This window comes from Semicossyphus pulcher, unplaced genomic scaffold (genome assembly GCF_022749685.1).
Source record: "Semicossyphus pulcher isolate SPU_LCO1_2020_fin unplaced genomic scaffold, fSemPul1.0.p SCAF_13, whole genome shotgun sequence".
In the NCBI taxonomy this organism is placed as follows: Eukaryota; Metazoa; Chordata; class Actinopteri; order Labriformes; family Labridae; genus Semicossyphus; species Semicossyphus pulcher.
The window spans coordinates 12,911,194-12,925,707 of NW_027211637.1; the positions used below are offsets into that span (position 1 = coordinate 12,911,194).

A 14,514-nucleotide genomic window follows, 5' to 3' on the forward strand; every position below is an offset into this window, starting at 1 on the left:
GCAGTTTCTTTACCTCCCCATACAGGACACAATCACAGGTCAATCAGTTTTTAGCAGCCTTATTTGATTAGATTTTCACTTCCTCTTTGTAAATTTACCACCTACTCACTCTCACCCCTTTCAAGTCGTTCACACAGAACTTACCAACTGCTTCCCTGTTACTGTGTCCTCCTCTGTAACAGGCAGCCACAAACAGGACTGGACTATTTTACAATAATGACAAAACCAGCCTTTACCCTGACCACTCTCTGTATTGTTCCATTTAGTTAGGCAACACTGTTGTTCTGGGCTCTTGGGAGGTTTTCTTCCTCCTACATTTTTGTCGGGTTCCTCTGTATTAACACACACACATCCACACACACACACACACACACACAAGCGCACACCAACACAAAGGGAAAGATATAACCCCAGCGAACAAGCCCTTGATTACACCTGGAAGTCTGGCCTGAGCTCTTATCACTGTCAGCCTTTAATCGCAGTAAGTGATGTGTGGGCAGCTACAAAGGAAAGATGTTGCAGTAAAATATAGATAAACGAGTGTTGCCTTATAGCCGTAAGTGTGGCAAGTTAACTAGGGCTACTAGTATGATATGTAGCATTAGATTACTATGGGTGAGGTGCATTTCCCTACAAATAAACCCACACATAACTCTAATAAACTTACCCTCTCTGGATTTTGTTGCAAAGTCATTCACCTCCACAGAACATGTCATTATTGATCTTGGGTTTATGGCTGCTACATTTGGATTTCCCCACTAAATGTTTCTATAATGAGTACTTTCAGTTCATTTCTGTCTGACATGCCTTCCCTCATCATACCGCTGATATCCCAGAGTACAAAGGGGCAGCATATTATGGATGGCATGTGTTATATTTTCCAACCATGTGTGGATTACCAGGAAGGCTTTAGGTGGAACAGTGTTGCTAGATAGTAATCAGAGGGTAGCTGTCTCATTGCTTTGTCATCGTTAGCTCGCCACAACGGCCGAGACACTGTGAGTAAAAGAGGATGTTGGTTGTGGAGTTCAAGCCATTACGCCATGCTGTATTGCGTAGTGGATGCTTGAGTTAACATGCCCAGCAGAGCAAAGAAAGGGGGAAATGGAGTGATTCAGCAAAATACTGACGCACCAAAATACTATTGAGAAATCGGTCGTGTGTATAACCACACTAAGGCAATCACTCAGTTCAATATTTACATTTACATCATAGAGGGGATTGTGAATGACTCGCCACCCCTTATGCAAATTAGCTCTGGGTCGTTTCACTCACAAGTAATGGGTTAATGAGTATAATCTAATTCCCACCCCCTGTTGTCATCCTTTATTCCTTTATTGATAAATCTACACCTCCATCATTCCCTTTTTTGTCACACAGTCAGGGATCCTCTCATTCTTACACTTCCTACTCGCTCCAAATGTATCAGTTGGTAAATGTTTGCACTTATTTAACCTACTTTCTATGCAACTAGCAGACTTAATAGCAACCTGACAGACACAGAACCCTTGATATTAAGACCTTATAAAGTTCCTATGCTTTCTTGTTAGCAAATAATTACCTGTTCAAACGTCTAGCAGAGACAGTGCCCCATTATCACTTTAATTTAAATATTCTCTTCCCCTCCAGCTCGGGTTTGGCATCCATCAACTCCTCTGCTGCTTCATGTGTGACTAGTTAGCTAGTTGCTAACCTTGCTGTTTGGTCATGGACAGGTAGGCTCCAGTAGGTTTAGTGGATCTTTGTTGTAAAAACATGGTTTGTGAGAGCTGTGCACAGAACAGTACAGTATATCTGTGTGTAAAGTAAACAAAACACTGAACTTTAAAATGTTTAAAAGCCGTGTAGAGCTGCAGAGTTGGCTGATAACTCTGTACTCTTTCAATTGTGAGTAATCCCTTTCACATTACTTACTAGTTTTCTTAACAGAGAAGTAAAGATATGCTTGTTACTATGCTTTATTCTATTTTCATAGACTAAATGCTCCGCCTCCTCATCGCCTTATTTCATCCCCTTATTTTCCTGATTATTCTAGTATATGCAGTTTTTTGATGTCTCAGGAGGAGGTAGGGGATTGGACTTGATTAGTTTTGTTTAATGGAATATAATCCCCAAGTAGGGGATTGTAGTTATTCAATTTCACAATACATATTCAGATTATTTTAAAATGGGTTTTATTGAATTTTCTGCTGGAGATGGGGGTCACAGGACTCTCAAATATGAGATGTCATCTTTATTTCATTCATATGACATATATGCATCCACACACCTTCCATGGACATACAGCTCTGCAGTCATCTTTTGTTTGCATTGTTCAAATATTTTTCATGTTTACTGCACAGTATAAAACATCGGAAGAGGGTGCTACATTTGTTTAGACACAACTGTGTGAGTGTGCAAGATGAAAAATGACTATCAAACATAGACTCTCGAATTTAAAATTCAATTCAAGTCTTTTTTTTTTTTTGTCCGTTTTCCTCAGCTACATTGACAAGGCATCACAAACAGAACTGAATGAAACAAGTACAATTTACACTGATATGACTTTTTCTTCATTTCTTCATCAAGTACCCTGTATGTCTTTTTTTCAAAATCTGATCGCATAGAAACAGACTGTCAATAGTGACGAGTCATCAAAAACAATATGCCAAATCACATCCCGGTTCACAAGGAAACATTTACACACACAGAATAGAAAAATAATCATCTAGCTTGAATCCTTCGTCACTTGATTCTGGCGCTGGAGAGGGGAAATTACTTTCATCAAAAACATCAAAATACATCTGCCCACAAAGTGTCTCACAGAGTTTTTTTTAAAACCAGGAAACTTGTAAAAAAGAATCCTGTCCCATTTAAAAAGTGCAAACTGTCCTGTAAAGGCTCATCATTAGAAAAAATAACCATCACACGGAAGACAAATGTCCATGATGTAACTGATGTCTGGTGTTTGTCGCACCCTGATGACCTCACACGTTGGTGACCTCGATGCTGGTGTAACCGCGGATCGGGCTTCCCTCGGTTCTGGGCGGAGTCTGGTCTCCAACTTCACGAGGCAGGGAGCCATAGCTGCCATGGCAACTCAGGTCCCGCCCATTGCGTGCTTTGGGGCTGAACCCTGCTGGAGGCTGGAACACAAACAAAAATACACTTAAAAAAGCCCCCCCATCATGTTAGAAATACTCTCTGTGTGGGGTAATTTAAGCTCTTTTTCTATTTATCAGCTTAGATGTGATTTTAGATGGAAGTTTTATTCAGACTGCTGCAATAGAGGTTGCTTGTATGCACCGTTACACATTCGACAATATCGAACATCCTGTTTTGTCAATTTTGTATTGTGTAACATTTGTGTGATGTCAACTGCTCATGACTATGTCCAGTTTTTTTCCATACTTTGACTGCCCTCCGTCTTAGCGAGCCTTCATCATCAGTGTTTCGGCCTGCAGAGCTGGGGGGTCTACCTAGGGAGTTCTGGCGAAGGAGGGTTGGTGGTGTTCCCAGGCCGAGACCCTCGTAATCCTGCTTGGCATCCGTCCTGCAGGTCAAATGTAAAAGGGCAGAAAGTTGGGGACAGGTGCAAAGAGCATTAAAAAGACACTAGTATAACCTTTGTTCAACATTCACAGACTGGTCCTTTTATGTAAATCATTCTTTTTAATCTACTTAGAAATTAACAGGATTTACAGTTAACGAAACTAAAGTCTGTCTTAATGTGAATGTGTCCTCTCACCTGGCCGGGCCAATCAGCGTTTTCATCTCCTCAACAAGGTGTCGACGAACCATGTGCTTGTTGCTGGGGATGCCCAGTGCTGATGCCATGGTGTCAGTGTTAAAAGTTGGGTCGAGCACCATGACAGCACCATGAACACCGCTGCTTAAAAGATTTTCAGCAAACTCCTGTACAGGTGGATGAAAAGAAGGCAAAAGAGTGACTTCTTTCATTCATAACACCAAATGAGGCAATGATTTCAACAGCCTGTCAGGAATGATGTCATATTTGCTCTGAGGTAAAGAACATATTCATGTATTTGTTGATGTCACTTTAAATTCACACTCCCTGAGGATATTAACAGGATGTCAGTCCAGTCAGGCCTTATCTCTGCACACCCTTGATGTGGTCCTGCCTTATAATGGGAACATGTTTTCCTGTGCCAACACAGTGGACAATGTACACCAAGGATGTTCATATTTCACCAGCTTAGAAGTGCAATAACAAAGGCCTTCAATCACTCTGTGCAGATAGGGAGCGCTGAGTATACATAAGAGCCTCAGTTATCTACAATACCATGTGATACAGTTAAAGATCAATACGTTACTATATTTGGATTATTAATATTTAAACAAAATATTTGCTTTGTGAAACAGCTGAAGGGCAACTTTTGCTTGACAATTATTCATCTACAGTTTCTGTTTATAAAAGAAAACCTAGTTTGAAAAGAAGTACGAGGTGTTTATTTTAAACGGGTTCACCTTCAAGTCGATGTCTTTGATCCATTTGACGACCCGGTGAGAGGTCCATACCAAAGGATCCACGTTCTGATGCTCGCACTGTACCCGGCGAGCCTGCAGTGCCTGGAAACCATATTTTAAAAAAACACTTTTATACAACAGATCCAACCTGCTGCTAAAGAATATCAAAGCATGTTCAAAGTGTTTCTCTGCCTCAGGACGTGGTGCAGATTCTTACTTACCTCCTTGTCGAAATTGAGTAAGTGCAGCAGTTCGATCCCCAGCAGCAAGCTGACCTGGTGGAACTTCTTGGTGATGTTGAGGTGACGTTCGAGGTCTCGACGAGTCAGGGAGTTCAGCATGCGCCCATCTACCAAGTGGTTGTGAAAGGCCTGAGAGTACTGAGGCAAACCGATATCGCTTAACCAGGCCTTGGCCACCCAGTGGTGGTCCATGTCTGCAGCTTTGGAGAGCCTGCAGACAAACAGAGAAACCATTGCTCAAACGGTAACTTACAGAACACACATTTACTCACCTACTCTTTGTGGTATTGATCTGTGGCTTGGCTTTATGGATCGGAAAAGTCTGTTGGTCCTCTCTAATATCTTGTTTACATTCAAGCTCCACAGACTTCAGCAAGGTTTGTGTTTTATTTATTTTTTTAAACTATTGTATGGATTGCAAGCAAATTTGGCTCAGAAGTTCGTGTTACTTTAAGCATGTATTGTAATAACTATGATGATGCCTTAACTTTCAATAGGCCGCAATAAGATCAAATTGCCAATTAATCAAAAACTAGTCAGCAGCAATTTAGATTAAAAAATGACAAAATGTTTACTGATTGGTTTTGTTATTCTTTTATGATAGTAAACTGGACTGGACTGAGCCAAAAAGGCTGCTTGAATATTTTCAACCTAAGATTTATAAAAGTTCTGATTAGACTTAATTACAATTTCATGATAAATTGTTAAATGAGAAGTTATCATTAGATTAATTTTTTTAGCAAGTCCTTTTAAGGTGCAGCGTGTAAAATCACATTCAAAAAACATCCAGAAAAAGCGTCTCTGAAACACAGGACAGAACTTCAACAGGGACTATTTATTTATCACAGACAGTGACTCTGGAAAGGCACTTACAGTTGAATACTTAAAGGTGCATATGTAAATGCTTTAAGTGTGCATTACTATTAAAACGCCTGTCACATTAAACCCAAACGACAGTAGCAGCTTCGCAAAATACTACAAATATTACATTTTTATTTTTGGTGAACTGATCCTTTAATTAATTTATTTGATGATTGTTGTTCATGTAGGCGGGAACACATATAAACAGCTCATTTCTGTTTGAACAGTAGTTATCAGTTCTGTGTTGTTGGATTATTTCAGATTAGTTGTATTTTTAGTGGAACTGTTGCATTTTTTTTAACATCTCTCTATTTAATACCAATATTAAGGACTCTAGAGACATAAGGAATGATGATGCCACTGTACATTTATAAATGTTGTTACCATAAATCACCAGCAGATGGCCCCCTTACACCACACAACACACAGTTTATGCAAGCATTCTAAGCTTTCCTTCCTCACCCTCTGCCGTTCTCAGCATCTCTGTAATCCTCAATGGCCAGGCGGAGTTTGCGGCGATGCATGATGCTGCTGACACCTAAACCCAGCTCCAGGTCTTCATCTGTCAGCCCAAGTAAGACCTGCAAATGGCAAAATAGACGGATACACTTTACTGCGTTTAAATGTTCCATAAACAGACACCAGGTGAATTCAGAATAGTGCACTGAGTCCACCTGCATCATTATCACTAGATTTCATCCTACCTTTCCACTCTTGACATTTTCTGAGCAGGTGCGGATGTACATGGGCATCGCCATGACAACCTCCAACCAGGCCTGTACAGTGCCCGCCCTCCACAGGGACATGGGCGTGGTCCTGGCCAGCTCCACCTGCTGAAGGCGGTCCAGCTGGTCCTCCGAGCCGTCCGACAGGCTGAGGCTGTGACGGGTTGGGCTGGAGAGGCTGTCCGAGTCTGGGTGAGGGAAGGGGGAAGGGAGGGGGGAGGAGATGTGGGTGATGTAGTTGAGGGAGTGAGTGAAGGCAGAGGTGGTAGTGGGTATAGTGAGCAATGAAAAAACAAAATGTTAATAACATACTGCAACAAATTAAAATCCGTGTAGCAGAAAATCGTCCCAGTGGGGGGGGGGGGGAGGTAGCCTAACTACATGGTGAGTGATTTCTTAAAAACAAACACACTTTAAGCTTTTGGCTGCACGACAACAAGCCAATCTTGTGCCAGCGATGCAGTGAACAAGTTGCTGCTTTTATAAACAAGCTCCTCACTTAAGAAGTCCATTAACCAGGCATCTGTTTGAGCTGCTGAATTAACATGACTCATCTGTCTAAATTATCCTGCAGCAACAGCTCGATGAAAACAGGACGACTGCCATTTGGAGAATCTCAAATTATGTTATGTTCAGATACATTATGATGACATGAAATTTGCTTCACATTATGATCATTTTCTGTGGCTAAATTCTGTCTAAAAACGGTATTATATCATTTAAATGCTCCTTTAATTACTCCCTTTGGTCGTGTAATGCTTGCTCATTATGTTCCCAAGTCGGGCCAAATGTTTCCTGTTTAGAAATTTCTGAAGATTTCAGTGTCTTGTGAAATCAGGCCAGGATAATATTAGCTAACGACCAAGTTCACTTTCAGTTCACTGGGAGGCATTTCTCTGTCTTAACCAGCAGGGGGCAACCTAGTACCAGCTTTAGGATCAGCAGTTGGTAAAGCAACACTTCCACTTTTAATAGTGAATTGTTATTGTTCTGATAGCTCTGAACACATGCTTGTGTCGAGTATAATGTTACATTTTGTTTATATAAATATTTTTTAAATAAGTATACTATTGTAAAAAGAAATGCATGTTTATTAACTATTTGGGTTTCATGACCTACTGTTAAGTTTTCTGTTTTGGTTGGAATATAGCTCTTTGCTACCTAAATGGTTTCCTTTAACTTGAACTTGTGAATTGATCATTTGTTTTGGATCATGTCTTCAACATTAAGTTTGCTTATGTTATGTTAACTTAGTCAGGAGGCTGTTGTTGGTGATTTATTAATTTGTTTATTAGTTTACTTATTGTGATCACACATGTTGGTTGGCTGCAAACACGCAGTTGGCCAGCCCCTGTTCACAAACTGTTTGCCTGATGAAGGTCGAGTACCAAAACGTTGCAAGCAACCGGACCGTGTGCGGGAGTTACTTGATATTTTGACTGAATTTTTCCTCTCCTACGCACCTGGCCTATGAAAAGGATGTGCTAAATGTTTTTCTACAGACAGAATGCCCAGCATACAAATAACCCTGCCTGTGCATCAATGCTTAATTTTATTCAATTGAATAACAAAAATATCATACATAAAAGTCACCGGTCTCATCTAGTACTTTCTGAAAACATCAGCATATAAACGGACTGAAAGCCATGAAAGCTAAATTGTTCAGGGCTCCCCAGAAGCTAATGAGCCTCGGACAAATTGTTGGACAATTTACTTGCAAAAAATCAATTATGTTAGAAAAAACAGGTAAAAAAGAATGATGCTCTCCTTAGGAATCATAAAGTTTGAGCCAAAAGCATAAAAAATAATAAAATCCACTGGTTCTTTGTTTCCTCTGTGTCTCCTTCTCTTTGTGTCTCTTTATCTCCAGCCAATGCAAAGTACTTCCTACCAGGCTCTACTGTGCCATGTGTGTTTATTCAAAAAGAGTGAGGATTGAATGATTGTAGGTTTCAAATAAACATTCCTATTATACTCCACCTCAGTGACTCATCTCAAGCTGGATGCTTTTATGTGCCCTTCTAAGAGCTATGTATAAACTGAAGGTGCACTTGTAATTCTAAGTGACCCCCTAAGAGCAATCCATATCAAGGTGAATAAATGTGCTATTTGGACAGGAGTGCACTCTCGTCCAGACACAAGGTCTGTTTTTTCACTGCAGACAGAGTCCTCTCAAAGGCAGCCACATTAAGAGCTGCAGAGTGGACTGTCTGACATGCAGTTGAAGGCTAAACTGTTGGAGACTGGACACTCTGACCTAACAGTGAGCTCCCCCTGTGGTGCTGACTCTCTCACTTCTTCTTAAAAGACACTGAAAGAGGAGTGGGTCGGGAGAAAATCCAACATCTATTTGGTAGTGTCACTGTGAAGCGTTTGTGTTCTTTATCTGAGGCCATGGGTGTTAGGTTTGTTAGGTGTAAACACTGATGGATCGTTAATCCTTTTGTCTGGGGAGAGTAGCAGAATGTAAACTTCACTAAGGACACAGGAGACTTGTGTAAGCAATCAGTCCTAAATGTGCCATTCAGTAGCTCGTGTCATGGATGTTACTGCTACAATACAGCAACATTTCTGATGGTGTCATGCTCCTGATGGGAAATTGAAGAGCAGATAGTTTTGTATTAAAGATGTACATGATACATTTGTAAGATTTTTTTTTTTAGATTTTCTCATGGTAGGATAGATTTAAAGCTACAGTGAGGATCTTTCGGTTTGTGTCGATTTTGGCACCCCCTGTGGAGAAAGCCGTGCCTCTAATCTCTTTGCTGATAGACGTTTTCAGGAGGGGCGCTGTTGTGGTTCCCTGAGCCAATCACAGCCTATAGGTGAGTGTGGGAGTGGTTCAAATTAGCAACTGGGCCCCATTCAGGCCGGCGAACATGGCGAAAGAGTGATGCAGAGTTGGCCTTCTTTCTGTTGGACAGGTAGGTGCCTCAATCCGGGTAGGACAAGCTAACCGGCGGTTAGCAAGTTGGGCAAAGGTAACCGGCGGTTAGTACGCTAGCACAAAGGTAACTGTGAAGGAAAATTCCTTCTTATTATACCTTTACGTGGTGCTTTTTAACAAAAAATCTCATCCTGCTTTCTTTAACAATCATATATACCCACTCACTTTAATTTTTTGCCCTGGGAAATGTAAACAAAGGCAGCATGCAGTTAATCGCTTCGTTTGACACCTAACCCCCGCCAGCAGTTCCAGGCATTGAAAATAACTATATAGAAAAAATCAATCTTGTTGCTGATGGTTTGGTTTGCTTTTGTAGGTCATGCAGAATAATCAGAATTAATTTCCAACTGTTTCTAACCAGCAAAAATATCCTCACAGGAGCTTTAAGATTATTATTTATAACCAACTAAAACCTCATCTTTTAATAATAATATGTACCATTATGAAACATTTTCAACCAATTCTAGAGTGGCCTCCCGACTGCTCAGCTATGTTCTCTGCTGCCTTTGCTACAGACCGTGCTGAGTGTATTGTGAAAAATAAAGACACAAAGTTCTATAAAATGTTTCCAAATTGTCTTATGTTGAAAATAATTGCCCCAAAAAACGCTATATCTGTCAGCCGACTTATGTATCAGTCGGGTTCTAGAAAATACATGCATTTGCTTTCTTGCTGAGAAATTAGAAGCTTGTTTCTCTTATTTCTGTATGATAAAATGAAGCTATATCTAGTCCAGCTCAGCTAGTATTTCCAGTTTCTGCTATAGCTAAGCTAAGCAGACAAGAAAGCAATTTACTGTATTTCTTAAAATGTAAAACGACTCCTTTGACTGCTAAATGCAAGCTGTTATTGTTGTAGCGATATTTGGACATTGTGAGTCTGTGAAGTCTATATGAAGTATATGTTGAACGAATAATTGTAAGTCATAGAAAGTTCCATGAAGAGACTGCAGCTCAGGAGGGTGATGTTGGAGTTATATCAATAAACAAAGGGAAAATAAATCCTCTTTGCTCACAAATCAAAACCACATGATAGCACACAATTGATTTTGTCAGTTTTCATCAGAATCAGTTTGAACTTGAAGAAGTGCTAAATTCAAAGGTCATTTTGTCATGTTGTTTGAGGGTTATCAGGCATCTGCAAACACAGCTCGCAACCCAGCAGATCGTTTTCTCAAATGCAATTGGGACTGGTGTACCTTGGTCTCATCGAGTCTGATTGATCACTTCTTGGGTCACTTCACTGTGTTGAGAGTCCGGTGGAGGTCGGAGAAGAGGGGTCGGTGTTAGAGGTCAGGGGTCAAATCAAGCAGAACATTATTGACACCATGTGCTGACACATATGAGTTGTGTTCCAACAATCTGACATGGCTTCCTTTCCCCTCTATCGCCTGATTGATGATTTCAGTATCACAGGAAGAATATTTCTGAATGAATAAGGATTTAATATCGTCAAAGAGAGGAAAGGAGGCCATTTGGAAGCGTTTGGGATGCAGTCCTCTCACAGATGGACTCGCAGGGCTGAGGGAGGCTCACGCATATGTTAAAAATGGCAGCCCCCCCAGCATAGAGGGACCAATCAGGATTAGAGCCATACCACAACAAATGAACACATACACACACAGACATTAACACAGGGAAAGAGAGGACAGCCACATGGAAATTCAACGTTATTCATTTTATTTTAAAATAATCTTATTCTTCTCATTTAGTTATTTTGAGCGAGATTTTTGTTGCCATGCCTTTAAAAGTTAAAAGCTACTATCCACTTCTAAACATCTCAGGGCCTCACAATAGAAGTCCTCCACTGAGGCCTACATCTTTAACTTTAAATAAAACTCTTTAATAATAATATTAATTTGATTTCTGTAATGTTGTCTCATTTACAAAAAGTAAAATATTTGTGGAAAATAAAAAAACAAAGAGACCGTGGCTCAAACATATAAATCATACATGTTTTTCATTTGATATGTTTTCCCCCAGCAGACGAGGATCATAACTGTTGGTTAAATGTAAAAATAAAAATAGCCTAGGTTTTCATACATTTCATTGCATGTTTAATGAAATAAACTGGAGCTGTTGTTCTTATACATACATTTTAATACATAATGACTTAATTTTGAATTACCTCGGTGATTCACCTCTAAATCCAATATCTGCAAGCCCAAATGTAGGTTGAGCTAAGGGTTAAGCGATAATCCCCTCGCTGCCTACAAGGACGCTCTTTTTTGACGAGCGCTGTGCTTAAATACAGCTCCAATGTAATCTGTGACTCTATAGTGTTCCAGATGAGGCGGACAAATACCCAGTGTTAGTTTAATATCAGGGAGAGAAAAGATTTCCTGGGGGTGGCAGTGCAGACTCCGGCTCAATTCAATGAAAGGGCGAAAAATAATCCAATGACTGTAGTTATTCTTTTGCTTGGAGAAATGCTATTAACCTTTGGCACAAAGTTAATTGCTTTTTTCAGCAATCGCCTGAACTCTGCATCTGAATTTTGTGGTGAGTTCATGGGGTCATGGGAAAAGGCATGCATTTACGTCACTTCAACCTGCTGCTAAATTCTGATTTCTAACCTCCTGAGTTGGCACTTTGTATTGTTGTAACAGTTCACTAAATGTCTGCTCCGTGCTCAGGCCTCTAAATTTGAGCTCTTTTATGCTATAATGACCACCAGTCTTGTATCTATTATGTTAGCGCAATTCATGTGTATGCTATCACAAATTTTGTGATAACAGCTTTCTTTTTTAGACCAACTTCTCCCAGAATAAATTTACTCCTAACAGCCTTTTAAGTATCATAAAGGAGAGCTACGAGCTGCAGAACGACAATGGTTCAAAGCCTCATGAATAAGTGCAATAATTCCTTGATTATCTAAAGTGAAGCGCTGGAATTTCTTTGTGTCTGTTGACCTGCGACCTTTTATATTTCAAATGCTACTCTGCATAAAGATCCATGTAGGTGAAGACTAAAAATGTTCTGTGTTTAATTCGGGATGTAAGCTCTTGAACATAAATCAGAGTGTTTTCTGAATAACAAATCTAACACCTTCCTTTGAAAAGGAGGAAGTCGTGAATAAATATCATGAAATCAGTAACTGACCTCTCTTTTTTTAAACAGATCTCCTCGACAACATACCCAGAGCAAAAACATTTCTGTTTAGTTGGGTTTTGTTCAACATGCATTTGGGAGCTGGGGCTATGTGCATGCATGTCACACATGTACCTTAAACATGTACCTTCTATCTTAACAGATAGAAAACACATTCTCTACATTTCCTGTTTGGCTTCATGTTGTCGGGGAACAAACTGTTCAGCACAGAAAGTTTGTTCCTCACTTAGCAGCGTCTTTGAAGTCTCATTTGAGCAAACATCAAGGGATGCGCAGTTTTCTTGGTGGTTTGAGGGATGTTTTGTACAAACCGAATTAGAGGAGGTTTAGAGGAGTCTGCATGTTGCCGACAGGAAACTGTTCTCATCATGGCAGTGTGGAAGGAGGGGGATGGACCAGGCAGGACAATCAACAGGGAGGAGTTTAAGTTAAAAGGTAGTGAGAGGAGGGGAGTACATGTCCAAAATAACAAAAGGCATTCAGGACAAGGAGACATTTACACGCACAAAGTGCACATCAACTGTTGTTATTTACAAGTACAGCAGTCCTTCAAGTTTCCAGTTTAGTGAAAACAAAAAGTCAAAGTGTAAAGAACAATTAAAAGATCCGATAACACAGCTGTTTTGGAGGGCAGATCCAATAGAACATATCCACATGGTCGCTGTGTCACACCGTCCACTCTATTTACAGGACTGTACATAAATACAGGTGCAATTTGCTCGTTAAGGATTACACTTCAGCGAAGCAAGACCCGCCTCCGGCTTCTGACATGGCCTCTGACCATGGACGACACACACATGCACACACTCCCACACGCATACACACGTAAGTATGCATGCATGTGAGGCTGCACAGGCACACACATTATTATACCTATACACACTGACATCAAACACACACCCATCCTCTCACACGCGCGCTTCAACACAATGCTGTCTTCTGATAATTGCCACAAAGGCTCTCCAGGTGGCTCGCTCGGACATGTGTGCTTTACCAGTCTGCATCTTCCTCTATGTAATAATCAGGCGTTGAAGTACCATCAAACAAACCAGGGTCGAGGGATTTGCGTTGCTTTCCTCGGGCAAAGACGCGCGACAGCGAGCCCAGCCCCATCTTCTCTTTCTTCTTCTTACGCTTCGCCTCCTCCAGATCTTCTAGGGACTGAAGGAAGAAAGAGAGAGCGGAGGAGAGGAGAAGATGAAGAGATGGGCAAAGGAACAGAGAGATGCAAAGGCAGAGAAGTCAGTGAAGGGATGCAAAGTGGGCGATAAAGACCAGCAAAGATAAAGATCACAACACAGAGGGGAAGTGACACTTGACATGCTGCCAGGCATGCACTTATTCAACAACCACAACTGGTTTTCATGTAAATCCAAGTTACAGCTGCAGAGTGAATACACAACATGACAAAGTGCGTGGGAGAGACATGAATTCAGCCAGAACGATGGCGGAAGGAAACAAGAGCGGCCCGGGAGCAGGAGAGCCGGCAGTTACTACAAAGTGATTGCAGCTCTTACATTGCAGAGGGAGTGAGTCCGATGGCGTGGTGAGTTGATGTCGCTGGGTGTGGATGACCGGTCTCCCTCCAATGCCGAGGCGTCAGAGATGATGGAGGGCTGACGCGAGTGGCACGGGCTCACCCGCACGGCAGCCACTAAACGGGGCGAGAGGGAGAAGAGAAAAGGCTTGTTTTCTTTGGGGTGTGTTTGGGCACCAATAGAAGCTTACAGGGATAATCGGAGTCTTCTCGACAATGCCACAACAGCCTTCAATATAAATATATACTTCAAAAGTCCCTGACCAAAGCCGGAAATTATTTGCAATCATCTGCAGTTGCTAAGCAACAGTGAAAACAGCTTCACAGAGGTTGAGCGAGTATGCGTGTGTGCGCGCCAGTGCGACTGATACATACAGTACAACCAGTTGAATAGCAATGTGGGGTTTGTGAGGAATTAAGTGTCCGTCTGTTCCTTCCTCCAGATGTCTCCAACCCGGGTCGACAACCTGTTTCAACCCATTCCTGCTCTTGAAACAAGCTGAGAGGCGCAGGAAGTACAGATTTTGCTATTACTGGTTTAGATCTGTTTCCTCTCATGTTGTTGGAAGAATAGGTAGAAGCTCTTAGGCTAACAGCGAAAGTGCAGACTGTAAGGGGGGAGAAT

At 41.2% G+C, this 14,514-nt stretch overlaps 2 protein-coding genes across 3 annotated transcripts in view; both read right to left on the reverse strand.

The window, feature by feature from the left end:
• Positions 1-2,157: 2,157 nt before the first annotated feature.
• On the reverse strand, positions 2,158-6,658 carry kazna (kazrin, periplakin interacting protein a). Its single transcript, XM_069660123.1, has 7 exons — positions 6,275-6,658; positions 6,033-6,151; positions 4,689-4,920; positions 4,468-4,569; positions 3,728-3,894; positions 3,391-3,532; positions 2,158-3,125 (listed from the first exon to the last, which is right to left on the reverse strand). The coding sequence occupies exons 1-7, from the start codon at positions 6,374-6,376 to the stop codon at positions 2,967-2,969; spliced, it is 1,023 nt and encodes a 340-aa protein (XP_069516224.1). The 5' UTR covers positions 6,377-6,658; the 3' UTR covers positions 2,158-2,966.
• A 4,163-nt stretch (positions 6,659-10,821) lies between these two features.
• Positions 10,822-14,514, reverse strand: part of LOC138589710 (kazrin-like) — a 167,434-nt gene continuing 163,741 nt past the window's right edge. For both annotated transcript variants that reach the window (XM_069660122.1, XM_069660121.1), the window contains 2 exons: positions 13,870-14,006; positions 10,822-13,513 (listed from right to left, as the gene is read on the reverse strand). In XM_069660122.1, the coding sequence (XP_069516223.1) occupies positions 13,343-13,513; positions 13,870-14,006 (308 nt within the window). In that variant the 3' untranslated portion in view covers positions 10,822-13,342. The remainder of the gene's footprint in view (positions 13,514-13,869; positions 14,007-14,514) is intronic.